General features: G+C 39.1%; 2 protein-coding genes across 3 annotated transcripts in view; both read right to left on the bottom strand.

Annotated features, from left to right (window-relative positions):
• Window positions 1–352: 352 nt before the first annotated feature.
• On the bottom strand, window positions 353–8,962 carry pomt2 (protein-O-mannosyltransferase 2). The gene is made up of 21 exons (XM_034112173.1): window positions 8,144–8,962; window positions 7,975–8,059; window positions 7,785–7,889; window positions 7,198–7,306; window positions 6,886–6,994; window positions 5,388–5,547; window positions 5,187–5,293; window positions 4,993–5,075; window positions 4,591–4,700; window positions 4,427–4,493; window positions 4,272–4,332; window positions 4,087–4,165; window positions 3,464–3,615; window positions 3,282–3,373; window positions 3,126–3,202; window positions 2,960–3,031; window positions 2,804–2,863; window positions 2,603–2,708; window positions 2,367–2,507; window positions 1,457–1,568; window positions 353–1,121 (listed from the first exon to the last, which is right to left on the bottom strand). The coding sequence occupies exons 1-21, from the start codon at window positions 8,446–8,448 to the stop codon at window positions 1,016–1,018; spliced, it is 2,298 nt and encodes a 765-aa protein (XP_033968064.1). The 5' UTR covers window positions 8,449–8,962; the 3' UTR covers window positions 353–1,015.
• A 1,646-nt stretch (window positions 8,963–10,608) lies between these two features.
• LOC117467679 (latent-transforming growth factor beta-binding protein 2-like) overlaps window positions 10,609–13,493 on the bottom strand; it is an 87,634-nt gene continuing 84,749 nt past the window's right edge. For both annotated transcript variants that reach the window (XM_034111484.1, XM_034111487.1), the window contains one exon: window positions 10,609–12,811. In XM_034111484.1, coding sequence (XP_033967375.1) covers window positions 12,636–12,811 — 176 coding nt within the window. In that variant the 3' untranslated portion in view covers window positions 10,609–12,635. The remainder of the gene's footprint in view (window positions 12,812–13,493) is intronic.

The following is a 13,493-nucleotide window of genomic DNA, read 5'->3' as shown; positions in this document are numbered from 1 at the left end:
AATCTTTAAGTTATTACATTTCAAGGACTAATTTGTAATGGTATTCATGATCGCATATACATGATCACAGACAAACTGATAAAAGAGTTCAGATCAGAGTTGGTCTTATTTTTGTTTTAAGTCTGTCTTGGGTTGTTTTAAAGAGCCATTGCAATTGTACATTGTTATAAGCAATGATTTCATGTATTTATATATTTATTTGTGGCATATCTTGTGATAATGTTACTTATTATTCCTGAATATTTTAGCCAGTTTTTGGGAGAGATTAAATAAAATATAACAATCAAAAAGTATAATAGTTACAAAAAGTCATAATTTAGTCTGGAGAAAAAAACAAACACATTTGGAGCAGTTTCTTTTTTGTCGATAGTGTATGAACCAAAGTAACCACAGATTACAAGAATATCACAGTGTATTCATCATACTGAAATGTATATGACAGAGTCACCAGTAGTTTTACAAAGTCAAAACAGAAACAAGTACTTGATAGCACTGATCGCTATATACAATTCAAAAATACTGGGCACTACGATCAAGACAAACACAAACAAAATACAGTCTCCGATAGCCTATAACTACGTACCAAACAGTGTTTCGTTAAAAGTCACCAACACTGAGATGCAGCATTTGAAACATTTTTAGAGTTATTTTACTAGCTCCTTACAGGCACTTGAGCTTATTATTGTGACATACAAGTCCATACAAGTCCAAGATATGGAGTTAATTAAGGCAGTTTGGTGAACATTATTGTCTCGATCTGTATTCCTAAATACTTCACAACACTCTGGCATTTGTATTGCACTGATTCAGATCATTCTCATAAAGCACTCTTTACACATGACATGCTTTAATACTCAACAATAAGAAATGTTCGGACACTCAATAATACATGAGTTGGTAGAGATTCTATGGTAGTGTGTGCAGTCAGTACATTATGTAAAATAAGACCATAAGTCCCTCACAGTCAGACCAGTTCTTCATTAAAATAAAATCTGTCTTCTTCGTGCAAAGCTGACTAGAACTCCCAGGAGTCCATCCACTTCAGGCCGGCCATGGCGCTGCCTGGCTCGTGTGCCAGAGGACCCTTCATGCCGTAGGAGAGCGGATGAAACAGGTAGAAACTGAAGCAAAGAGATTGATTAAAGGGATTTATACAAAGTCAAAGAGGCGATCATAAAAAATTAAAAAAAGGTTATGAGGTAATCTAAACCTGGCTTGCTGTTTTCCTAGCTTCTAATCTTTGTGCTAAACTAAACACTTGCTGGATGTAGCTTTAGCCTTAAAAGACAAATATGAGAGTGGTATAGATCTTCCCATCTATCTCTTGATTTTAAAACACAAAGATGTTTTGTTTATATTTTTGTTCAGTATTTAAATCACAAGAAACCTTGTTAAATGCATTGACATCACAGACTGAATCTAATCTGATTATGAAGTTTCTCTATATTCATCTCACCTGTAAAGAATACTGAAGAGAAGAACCATCTGCCCGAGTCTCTGCAGCCAATCACAATAAGGCCGGCGAATTAGCAGGTCGGTGCTTTTCAACAGAATGTCAAATGTAATTCCTGTGAAAAACAAACAATGCTTTTAACCCTCGGCCCAACATGACGGTGACATGACAACATTAATCAAGGGTCTTTGAAAGGCTGAAAGTGTGGGCCCACATCGGATAAAACTCGGACATAAACCTTATGATTCTAAGTTCTGGAGTGAAATGTAGTTTTTTTTGCAATAATATCTGAGACATTAGATCACAATTAATCAATCATACCAATCATACTGTATGTGTACAAAAAGAAACTCACAATCTTTGTCCGTCCAAAATTATCGTCATTAATTTATCCCAAAAGACATTGCGTGAGATTGCTATAATAACAGTATGTATTCTAGAGCAGTGCTTCTCAAAGTGTGGTCCGCGGACCACTGGTGGTCCGTGAGCGCCCCCTAGTGGTCCGTGAGTATATTGGTAACATTTCACATTTGAAATAAATAAATACATTTAAGTTTTTCACACTCTCGCGGGAGTATCTCCGCAATGGAACGAGCTTAAGTTGTTTGTACCATTTTCAGGCGATTTATAATCTGTTCTAGAAAAACGATGTGTTTTGGGATATTTGTGGAGTTAGGTGGTCCGCGAGTGTTTTTTTATTGGTTAAGTGGTCCTTGGTATGAAAAAGTTTGAGAAACACTGTTCTAGAGGTATGGCCAGACGTGTTTTGCGTGGTCAGTCTTTAAACTTTGACTCCCAAAGTGTCCCAAAGTCCAAGTGGATCTATCTTTGCCTTACATCTCTCCCTCCTCGCTCCCTAAAACACCTCTGGTTCTATATAATGGAGGAAGCTAAAATAAAGTATGAATGGTACCTGTGAGCATGCTGCTGAAGAGCATTGCAGGGAAGTAATGGTGGTAGTAGAGGATACGGCCCATCGTATAGAAAGGTGCATAGTGCAGCAGCCAGGCGAGGAGCAGCAGTCCTCCTTCTCTCATGAGAACATGAGAATGCTCTGAAAGACAAAGTGGAGAACACAACAATTATTTGTCACATATATTTGCTTTTAAATGCTTCAGTTACCACGTATCTGTATTTCTGTATTCATACCTATTCTTTTTTGGCTCAATGAGAAACCTCTTTTGAGGGCTATAGCTGCCACTGCCGCCATGATAGGATACAAGCCCAAACTAGCCAAATGTATCCACCAAACCACCTAAAAGAAAAAAGCATAAAATCATGAGTGTATTAACATTTTCTAAGGGAAGAGTGACAACAGAAAGAAATGGGGCATGTTTAAGATGGACTTACGGGGTTGCCCAGCAGGTAAACACGATACTCTGTGTCATTCACTCCAGAAAACCTCAGACCCTTGACAGAAATGAACCGAGAACATTTGTATTTTAATTTTATTCAGCTTTAAGGTTTTCCAAAAATGTACATTTGACCCTAGATTATTCAACGCACCTGATAGTTGACTGGCCAATGCCAGGGTTTTGAGTTCATCTCATTGTCTTTGGGTTTCAGGCCACTGTTACCCTAGAAAAGAAAGACACATTTGATGTCAACAAAGTGTCTCTGATTAAAATCATACCTCACAGATGGATTTACATGTTATGTCACCGTTTCTTACTCTTATCATCACAATGTGGGACTCCAGTAAGATCTCCAGGAAATGGGGCTTCAGCACAGACAAACTAATGTTGGGCACTGAAAGAAGGAAAAAGGATTAAGTTGATTAGTGTTTAACACCATGAAGAGTAGAAAAGATCATAGGAGTTTTTCTTACAGCTGGGGTTGATATGATCTTCAATGTTCCACTGAGAGCTGGGAGTCTCCTTTAAGTAGGGACTACAGGTCACCTCCACCTGTTCCCAGCCCCTGAACAGAAAGAAAACGTGTCCTTGACTGTCTATACACATGCGGCATCTTGAATAGACAAGGAGGAGCAGTCCAAACTGTTTTTTTTACCACTTTGGGAGAGTCTTTCCAGAGGAGTAAAGCACACAGCCGGTAGCTCGGTGCAGGAAGCGCACTTTGCTACGCAGCACCTTCACCAGGTCCCCCTTACGGCCTCCACACACCTCCACCTGCCACAGGTCGTTTTTGTCACCCGTGCCATTCTAAAAAGAGGCCAAAGGTGATGATGTGTTTTTAGACTTGAGGACATACAAATACGGCATATAATGGCATGCAATTAGAATGTAATACACTTTTAATGCGCTATAATGATGATAATATGGTGCCGGTGATGATGGCTGCCGTGTCTTTGGCTCCTCTCCAACTCTGCCTTTTTTTCGTTTCATTTCAGTGTTTGCTTACATTTCGTTGTGTGCTTTTCATAATTGTATTTGTTTTATGCCTTATATATATATATTCATGTTGCATTATTGGAGGAGCCTGTGACTTTTTTCATTGCCATATCTACACTGTGGCTACTGAGCACATGACAATAAAGCCTTGAATCTTGAATCTAAGGCCATTAACTGTTTGGCATCAAAAAAGCAAACTTCACCCTGAGGTCTTCTTACATGTCACCCTTCAAAGGTAAAGAGCCGTAAGGTGAAAAAAAGTAATGTTATGGGTGTACTCACAATGCCATATCCTGTAACCTGGAAGTGTTTCTTGGTCAGAGGGGCCTCATGGAGGTGACTGTGAAGGTTACGAGTTGTTCTGTAAATTCAGGCACATTATTTGGATTAGAATGGCATTGGATTCAAATCGATGGACAATTAACAATAGGTTTAATTGTACTGCTTTGTGGAGTCATTGTACGTACTCTACGTGCTCGAGTCTAATGATGTCTCCATGACGAACCAGGTCAGGTGTCCCAGATTGAGCTTAATAGAGACAAACAATAAGACGCTGATACATTGCTTCCTTATGGCTTACATACATGCTATTGGTATCAGTAAATCAACCCCATGTGCTCACATTCATTTTCATCCGGTCTGTGAACGAGCCACAAGTTGTTGTAGTCTTTATGGAGGTAGGCTGTCACCTGTAAGGACATGGCAGGGAAAACTGTTTATTTACAATAACTATAAAGGAAATAGCTAGTTAATTATATTTGATAATGTTTCACACTGTAGCCTGACCTGCTGCTGCTTTGACCCCACTCCCTCTGGGTATAAGTGCCAATGAGAGTGCAGATATCCTCCAGCAATCCGGAGGTTTTTAATTGTGATGGTGGAGCCAAATGCCAGGTCTATATAAGGAGAACAACATCCACATTGTTACAAAACAAAAGAAACAAACACATTTTAATCATCATAATTTTAGGCTTCAAAGAGCCATCAACACAAGGAACGGAGCATAAAGAATAGTCACTTTGTGAAGACAGCAAAAATGTAAGCAGTACACACATCAGCCTGTCTGCCTGTTAACATTACTATGGGAAAGCCTACATTTCTTCAACCCCCTTTTCATTGTTTGATTTGTGTTTTAGTAAACACAGCTGCAGCATAATGTGCTTATTCAAAGGTGTGTTTAGGACTCACACTCAGGCATGGATGCGTTGTGTAGATTGTTCCCGATCAGTCGGGACTGAAAGGCTGAACTGAAGAAACCATCTCCTGGTCCACTGGTGACAGAAAACAAAATCACGATGACCCCAACAACATACTGAGCACTATTGAGTGTGAGGTGAGGGGTAATATCAATCTGTATCCATAGTTTAAGAGATCAGACGCACCTTTTGTTCAACACAACAAAGTGGATTGCAAATATTGTAACGTAGAGGAAAAGTGGAAACAGGATGAGACCAACAACCCGAGCCAGGAAGTGCTTTGCAATTTCAACCTGGAGCCAGGAAATAAACAAAAACAGTCAAACCTCAGGTGCTGCTCATCAACAATATCTGTAACAGTACCATTCAGAATATTCTGCTGTTTACCAGTGAGAGGCTCAGGTCTCCCAGAATTCTCCAGAGGTCCCAGATTGTGTTCAGTCCCACCAACAGAATGACAAACAGACCCACAAACTTCACCCCTAATGCCCCAGCAAGGTTTACACCCGTCAGTACCAACCACAGCCACCAGGAGGCAGCAAAGGGCCTAAGAACAACAGCAAGCAAGCAGGAACAAAATCAATGTACTGCTTACAACTGGAAAAACACAAGGAAACATTACTATATTGTTTTAAGATGCATCTCATATACGTGTGCAGCAGGGGCGGTTCTAGGGGGGGGGGGGGGGGCAGGGGGGGCCAGTGCCCCCCTAACACTGAAAATGAAAAGTGAAAAAAATGAAAAATGTATGATTTATTACACGATTTATTGAATAACGGAATAGGCGGAACTAACGTTATTCGTCATTCTAGTCGGACCCATTAGAGCGGTGCACTCAGGACCCATTAGAGCGGTGCACTCACTTTCACTGTCCAGCTGAAGCGCACGAAAAACAAACACTTTTCATCTCGGATCATCAAAGGCTGTTGCATCCAAGAAAGATTGAAACCTACGTTTCGAGAGACTACCACGATAATTGAAGGTGATTTAAACTATTGTATCCGTGTAATTGTAGATGTAAAGTAGAGATGTAACTGTTCATTGCCTTTATTTTTATATAACTATGATATCGTGTTAGTGCAAAAATTGTACTATAACTTAAGCTGAAGCTAACAGTAATAACTATAAGATATATCTGAAATAAATAAGTGTACTGAAACAAATACCAAATTGTTTTCTCATACGCAATTACTTCATACTGTCTAGTTTTCTTTTTCGTCCTGCATTTATTGTGCCCCCCTCAGAAAATAACTGGTCCCCCAGTGGCCCTCCCAGTCAAATTGGTCTAGAACCGCCACTGGTGTGCAGACTTCATACTGTGAACCTTTGCATATTCCTTGGACAATTTTGCACATTCCTGCACAAGTGACAACTTCTTAAAATCTGCATCAGTTATTTTGGCTATATGTCAAGTATTTTTATTATAGTTTTCTCCTAATCTGAGATTTTCTTATTCACTATTTTAATGTTTTCTCACTATTTTAATGTTTTACATTAAAATAAGAAAGCAAATTCCTTGGCCATGAAAACCTAAACTAAAACTCAAACTAGATTTAGATTCTGTGTTGCTTTAGTAGTTATTGTAACCAGTTGGTAAAGACATTTTCCTCAATAAAGACAATTGTCCATATTTCCGTAACAAAACACAAGCAGAGTCCACAACAGGTCGTTTCTATTTGTATGCCAAAAAAGTAAGCAGTTTTGAATTTAAATTATTTGATATAGGTTAAAAAAGTTATCACAAGCATTGCATTTGTACCTGAAAGACAGTGGAATCATCGTTGATTTTACTGTGTGCCAACTAATTGAGTAATGGACTACTGACATAGTTTCACCACTGCATTGCATGAGACTAGATTGAAAAGAAGCCTGAGTGGTGTCCTACCTGTATCTTTGCTGGTTGAACTTGACCATGCTCAGCACTGCTGCCATGATGAAGAACAAGAGTATAGGGTCTAACAGGATGTACTGAGAAATGGTGATAGAGCCAGTGTCTGTAGAAAGCAGTAAATTAATCACAAATTCATTCTCCTTATTCGAACAGCGTAATTTGATATTAAAATAAATGCTCGTAAGGTACACAACATACTCTTCATGTGTCCAAAGAAACTGCTTATAAACAGCTTGACGGTCAGTCAATTGCAACTTTAACATGTTTTGAATTTGTGTACACTTTTTAAACAAGGAGATTCCTCACCAAATATGAGCAAGGTGGCAGTGATGAGGGCAGCAGTTTGAGACTGAGACAACTCCAGCACTATGAGGTAGGCAAAGATTGGGAGACAGGAGCCAAGCACGGCACAGAACTGTAAAGCAGGGGGGAGAACACACAAATAAGCAGCCTTAAAGGTGGGGTAGGTCATTCACTGTTATATTCCATGGAATGCTCTTAACATCCCGATAGCAATGAATACATTAAATGCTTTCATCTGTGGAAGCCGTGGCGCTGTAAAAAGCACGACCAATCATCTGAGCCGGCCCGGCTAAAATAACTGGATGGCCTACCTGCCTGTCAGCATTCCATCTGTGCACAAACTTATCTCGTGCCCTCATTGGTCATGTGCGCATTCGTGTGTGTTGGAGGAGGGGCTCTGTAAGGAAGTCTGAAGGAAGGGGCTGTGTACTTTCAAATTCTAGCGCACTCGAGCTGGTTTCTCCATTCTTACCTACCCTACCTTTAATGGCTTGTCCTTTTAAAGTTGGGACAAAACAATATGAATACATTCAAGTTCCTTCTTAATCAATGAGACAAAAGCAGGTTTTCTTGTGTTGAAAGAAACATACCCCTCTCATCCCCCAGTAGTTGTGATGATCATATTTATCTCCAGGCTTTATGAAAGGAAAGGAGCCATCATAACCGGTCATGTACCCAGCAAGACCAATCAGCATCTGCAACACATTAATGGAGATCAATAATCATAATAAAGACGCTTTCCAGAAGACGCTACACAAAAGGGATAAGATCTCATCCCACCTTTCCAAGAGGAGGATGGACGTCAAAAAAGAAGGTCCTGTTGATATAGTAGCTCCCCATCTTTCCAAAGTGTGTCTCATCCCAGCTGAAACACCAAAATGAGTCAGTGTTTTAAACATTGCAAATTATGATCCTACTTAATCTTTGTACATGCATGACTTTAACTCACCATACATGAGGGGGCTCTGTTATCTTGTAGAGGCGTGTGGAGAAAGACAGCCCCACCAGCAACATCAGGAGCACCCTGCTTGGAGGATCCTTACTGAGATTTCCTCTGGTGGAAAACTGAGCACCATTTGAAGACTGGGTGTCATCTTCGGACAAATGTCCAGCAGTGTGACTGTGTTTGTCTTTTGACAAAGAGGTGGATGGGGCTTGGACAGTCTTTTCTGAGGTGAGACATATTTTCCTGTTTCGTAGTGTTGAAGTGTCCCCTGTTTTGTTCCATTGTGTTATGCATTCTTCTTTTGCCATGAGGAAATGCAACCTGTAATAAATGGACCAGATCCACTTCCAGACCGGGAGAGTCCACTTCCCACCTATATATTATAGCTAAAGTTGATATCTGGATGAACTGTGTTGTCTGGGAGTATCTAAATTTAGCATAGCTAGTTTTTAGCAATATGTAATACTTGAGCAACAGGTGTGAGTCGTCAACATTGCAACGTAATAAAAAAGGCGATATTGACAGAGAATGTCTCACCTTTCCTAGTCAACAAATTATCACACATACTATTTTGTTACAGTGTAGCCATGCTATTGATACAATTTCAACGATAAAAGCATACTTATCCTAGCTTGCTAACCAAGTGTCCACTGGTTAAATGTCGGCATTCCTCACAAAAAAATATGATAATTGTTAAAGGTCTCTATCGGCTCAAATAGTTAAAAGATTGACATTAGCAACACAGCGATAGCACGGGAGGTTGCAGTTCGACTCAAACACGTATTAAGCGAGGTGGTTTCTGGGAAATGTATTCCACTGCGTAATTTAGGTTGGCTTGGTGGTTGAGGTGTAAACACATTTACCCAGAATCCATCTGGAATATCTTCTCGTCCCCGTTTAACCAATGGGATAAATATTATGGTAGAGATGGAAAAGTAGTGGTGTGCAGTGCTATTTGGCCACAAGAGGGCGATATAGTATAATACATATTTGTAATACTAACAAAGATGCTTTATAACTTGTTTATCTCTCTTCTGTTGTGTAGAATTTAATCCACTTGGCATTCCCTGTCCCACATTCTAACTTTATCTAGACTCACAAAGATAAAATGCCATGGGTTCATATCTGTGACCCGCTCTATCGAAATCAGTCGGAAGTCGCAACGGCTCATTTCAGAATAAACGTGGATTTACGTAAAAAACTATTTTTTCAGGGTTCGGGTGTTTTGTTTGATTTTAAACAAACCAAGTCTTGGCTTTCAGAATATGAAACTTTTATTTCCAAAATCACACGATAAGTACATTTTTGAAGCTTGTGAAGGGACGAAGACAGGCACCTCTCACTCGCACTCTGCTCTTCCAGCAGCGTCGCCCCCCTCCCTCCGGCTGACATTATGAACGTAAGAGTAAAGTAATCATAGATAACACGGCAGGATCCTTTACAGTTTGTTTTCATCTGATTTAAATTAAACAGAGTCTTGGCTTTCAGAATATTAAACTTGTTTCGGCAAATTCAGATGATAAATATAACTTTGAAGCTTGTAACGGCATAATTACAAGCGGGGAACGGAGTCATTTAACGCCACAGCAGGCACAACAACAGCCGGTGTTTCTTGTGAGGGTTTTCCCCGGGAAACAAACACAATACACACAAACGCAAAAATACACAAACACACACACGCACACGCGTATACACACGCACACTCGCGAGCTTCCCCTCCAAACGAAAATATCTTCCCTCCGTAGTATTTTGATCATTTGCTCCACTAATAATCAATCAGATCGATGGATTCCAGAGAAGAGGAAACTTTAAAGGCCTTTTTCTCAAAATGAGGACTCTGTGACAGTCATTATATAATGTGACATATTTCGCTTAATATTTGGAGTACAAAAACAATCCTGATATCATTAGAAAGCTAGGAATCTCCTCTTTCCAACCGTGTATACAACTCAAAATGTGTCTTCGGGTCAATGCGACTGATTTCGATGGACCACTTTTAAATAAATTAAAATAAGTGCTTTTGCTCAAATTTTCTGTAAATACAACTTAAATGTTGTGCTTCTTAATGCTACAATTTAACTACATTTCAGAGGAATTATAAGATAATATTGCTCTCTGCTCTTCATTTATTTGGCAGTTTATAGCAGCATTTTAGATTATCTTTTTACACTCAAAACAAATACGGATATAACATGAAGGGTCACATTATGATAAATTAAACTGCCAAAAAGTGTATGAATTAGGTAAAGTGAGTTCTGCCTTAACTACCTGTACCATTACAATGTTGCTTATATGCCAATTCATGTAACGAAAATTCATGAACTTGTAAAATAGTATTTTTACTTTGTGGTATTACTACTTTTACTCCAGTAAAGGATCTGAATACAGCTATTTTCGCAGCCAAACACAACTGACACACTTACTGTTATTGTTTTGGTAGAAATAAACAACTAAATGTACAATGTTAATAAACATGTGTTTTGTACAAGTTTTTATTTTGATGACTGATAGTGATTACAGTCAAGAGGTAAGCAAAATGAATGAGCATACATTTCCAATGACCACAGCTTTAAAACAAGACATTTATTGCAAGTTATTTGCAGTTTTGAAAGGCTTTAAATATTCCAACTTTGACCTAAATGTTAGACTTCCGATCCGGGTTAGCTGATGAATACAGCACAGAAAAGTGGACATCAAGTGGAGACATTTGTACAACTCTAGGTTTATAGGTTACAAATGCATGTTAAGAGTATAATCATCAACTTTAGTCCTTCTCCATGTTGGAATGAGACTTTTATGTTTCTGCACTGCTGGAAGAAGTTTAGTCCATTAGACAAATAGTGCCATTATATTCTAAACCTGAATATAAAACACAAAAAGGTATAAGTGGGAGTTCAGAAACCACATGGTACTGTCTATGATACATTCATGACATAAGGATCAAACAGAGACTAAAAGAAATAATGTTCACAATTACTAATATTTAGCCATAGAGTTGTGACGCACAGGAGTTGGTGCTTGCATTTCAAAAGCATTGTCTTTATAATGAACTTGAAGAGACAAAATGTCTTTTAGAACAGTGCTGCCACTTCCAAAAAAATATATTTCATTGTCTGCTCCACAGGGCAGGGTATACACACAGTTCCTCTGGTACAGTGTCAGCCACTCTCCTCATACATAAAAAAAACAAAAAAACATTTTTACAGACATGTATAAATCTACAAAGCTATAATGCCAGATTTTTCTTACATTTTTACGTTTTATGTCAAACAAAATATTGGTTGTGCTATAATGCATTAAGAGAATATGTAACAAAAATAATACATAGTACTAGATCTGTACAAAATATACCAAACCTCTCCAACAAAGCCTGTGTCTTTACATGCATTCGAGATGCACACGTGGGAATGATCTGATGTGGTTCATAAAACGTTCACTTCAAGCTGTGATATTTGTGGATAATTTTAACTAACTTACCTTCCTGTGGTTTAAGGCTAGAATGTAGCCTATAGGTCATATGCATATACATATGCATATACATATGGTTTTCACAGACATATAAAACAAGTTAATACTGTTAAAAATAAAACGGGATCAGCAAACGAGTCCATGTTTTCCTACTTCATTGCTGGTATTAAGATCATAAAAAGGGAGAGGAAGGCAGGTTATACCTATTGCACCTTTTTTTTTTTTTAAACATTACATAGATCATCATATACATCTACAGTCTTTCTAGGTCCACTTAAAGGCTGACGTTTTGAATGTGTAGTTTGGCTGTGTTCACTCCTCACTTCTGGGTCCAGAGATTCTTCAGCTCGTGGTTAATCTTGAAGAAGAGAAAGGTGGTTGTGGGGAAACGTTCTTTCCTTTAATTTCAGATGTCTATCAACCCTGGCGTCCATTTAGTCCAAGGTCGATGCTAATTACAATGAGTGAGTGAGAAAACTGGTGTGAGGTTTGATGGTGAGGCACAAGCTGATTTATGAGTGGCTGATTCTCTCTAACATTCCTTCTTTTATAAACACATTTATTATCTCCCCACTCTGTCTCTGAGGTGAGACAAATACAAAAGGAGAAATCCATGTATGCCCACTGAAAAAGGTCGCTTTCTTAGTTTGCAGAGGCCCGTCATGTAAATGAAATAAATAACACAACAAAAGAAAGTGACAGAGAAAATAATGTGGAAAATATATCTGCATATCAAACTGCCTGGGGTTACTGAATACAAATAGATCAGTCCACAAAATCCCTTTAAGGCAAATGGATATCTGGTGAATACTAAATCCCATGTTATACATTCACTGCACAATTCCTGCTCCTGTTGGATGTGTGTGAGGGGGATATGAATGTGTTCTGTGCTGAATGCGAGTGTGTGTGTTTGTGTGTGTAGGGAAATGAGTTTGGACGTCTAAGCGTTACTGTTGGAGGTTTAGTGCCAGGGCCCTGGGGAAAAGGGCAGAGGGGTGTAAGGGGATCTTTGAGGGAGCAGTCTGTCTCAGTTTCCTGTCTCCAGAAGCCCAGACGCTGGGATCTCTGGGATGCATCTGTGCGGCTCTGCAGAGGCCAAGTAGCCGCTCAGACAGGTGCACTTGTACGAGCCCTCTGTGTTGCTGCACAGCCCGTTCTGACACAAGGGCACCTTGTCACTGATGTCCTCACACTCGTTTATATCTGCAGGAAGAGGAGACATGAGGTCAGCACAGAGATTTCACAGCTGAAACAGCTGCCTGGGCCACATCTGCTGCTGAGTGGCCTTATGGGTATATGAGGAATGGGATGCTGGAATGTCAAAGTAATTCATACTTTTGAATTCAGTTCTGTCAACTGTTGTGTCTGTCTTTTGTTCTTATAAAAAATGTGTCTTTTTGTTCTTCCTTCTTTCTATCCTTCATTCCTTACTTGATTCTCTCCTTTCTTTCTATCCTATTTCCTTCCTTTTCCTACTTTCTTCCTTCCTTCTCTCCTTTCTTCCTTCTCTCCTCCTTTCATCCTTCCTTTCAACCTTTCGTTTTCTAACTTAAGAAAAACTGTTTTAGTGGCAGTGATAATTACTTTCCAATGTAGGTTATGGTTTTTGCAGACGGTTAATTACGGGCCAACAGCAGAAATGGCGCCTGTGTCTGTAATCTTTGAGCTGCATAGGTTGGTTGAATCTTCTACTTTTTTGATGATCCATTAATCACCAAAAATTAATGTCTAAATCAAATGTCAAACATCTGGTTTCAGCTTCTCAAATTCAAGGATTTGTTGCTGGTCTTCATTTTACATTAGTACATTTGATATTGTGCAGTTTTAAACTGTGGTTCAGATTAAACAAGGCAATATCATAACCAAATTGTCAGTTGAAAAAATG

The sequence above is a fragment of the Pseudochaenichthys georgianus genome, chromosome 22 (genome assembly GCF_902827115.2).
Source record: "Pseudochaenichthys georgianus chromosome 22, fPseGeo1.2, whole genome shotgun sequence".
Classification (NCBI taxonomy): domain Eukaryota; kingdom Metazoa; phylum Chordata; class Actinopteri; order Perciformes; family Channichthyidae; genus Pseudochaenichthys; species Pseudochaenichthys georgianus.
The sequence above is the reverse complement of the archived record's forward strand: the minus strand, read 5'-3'. Positions and strand labels throughout refer to the sequence as shown.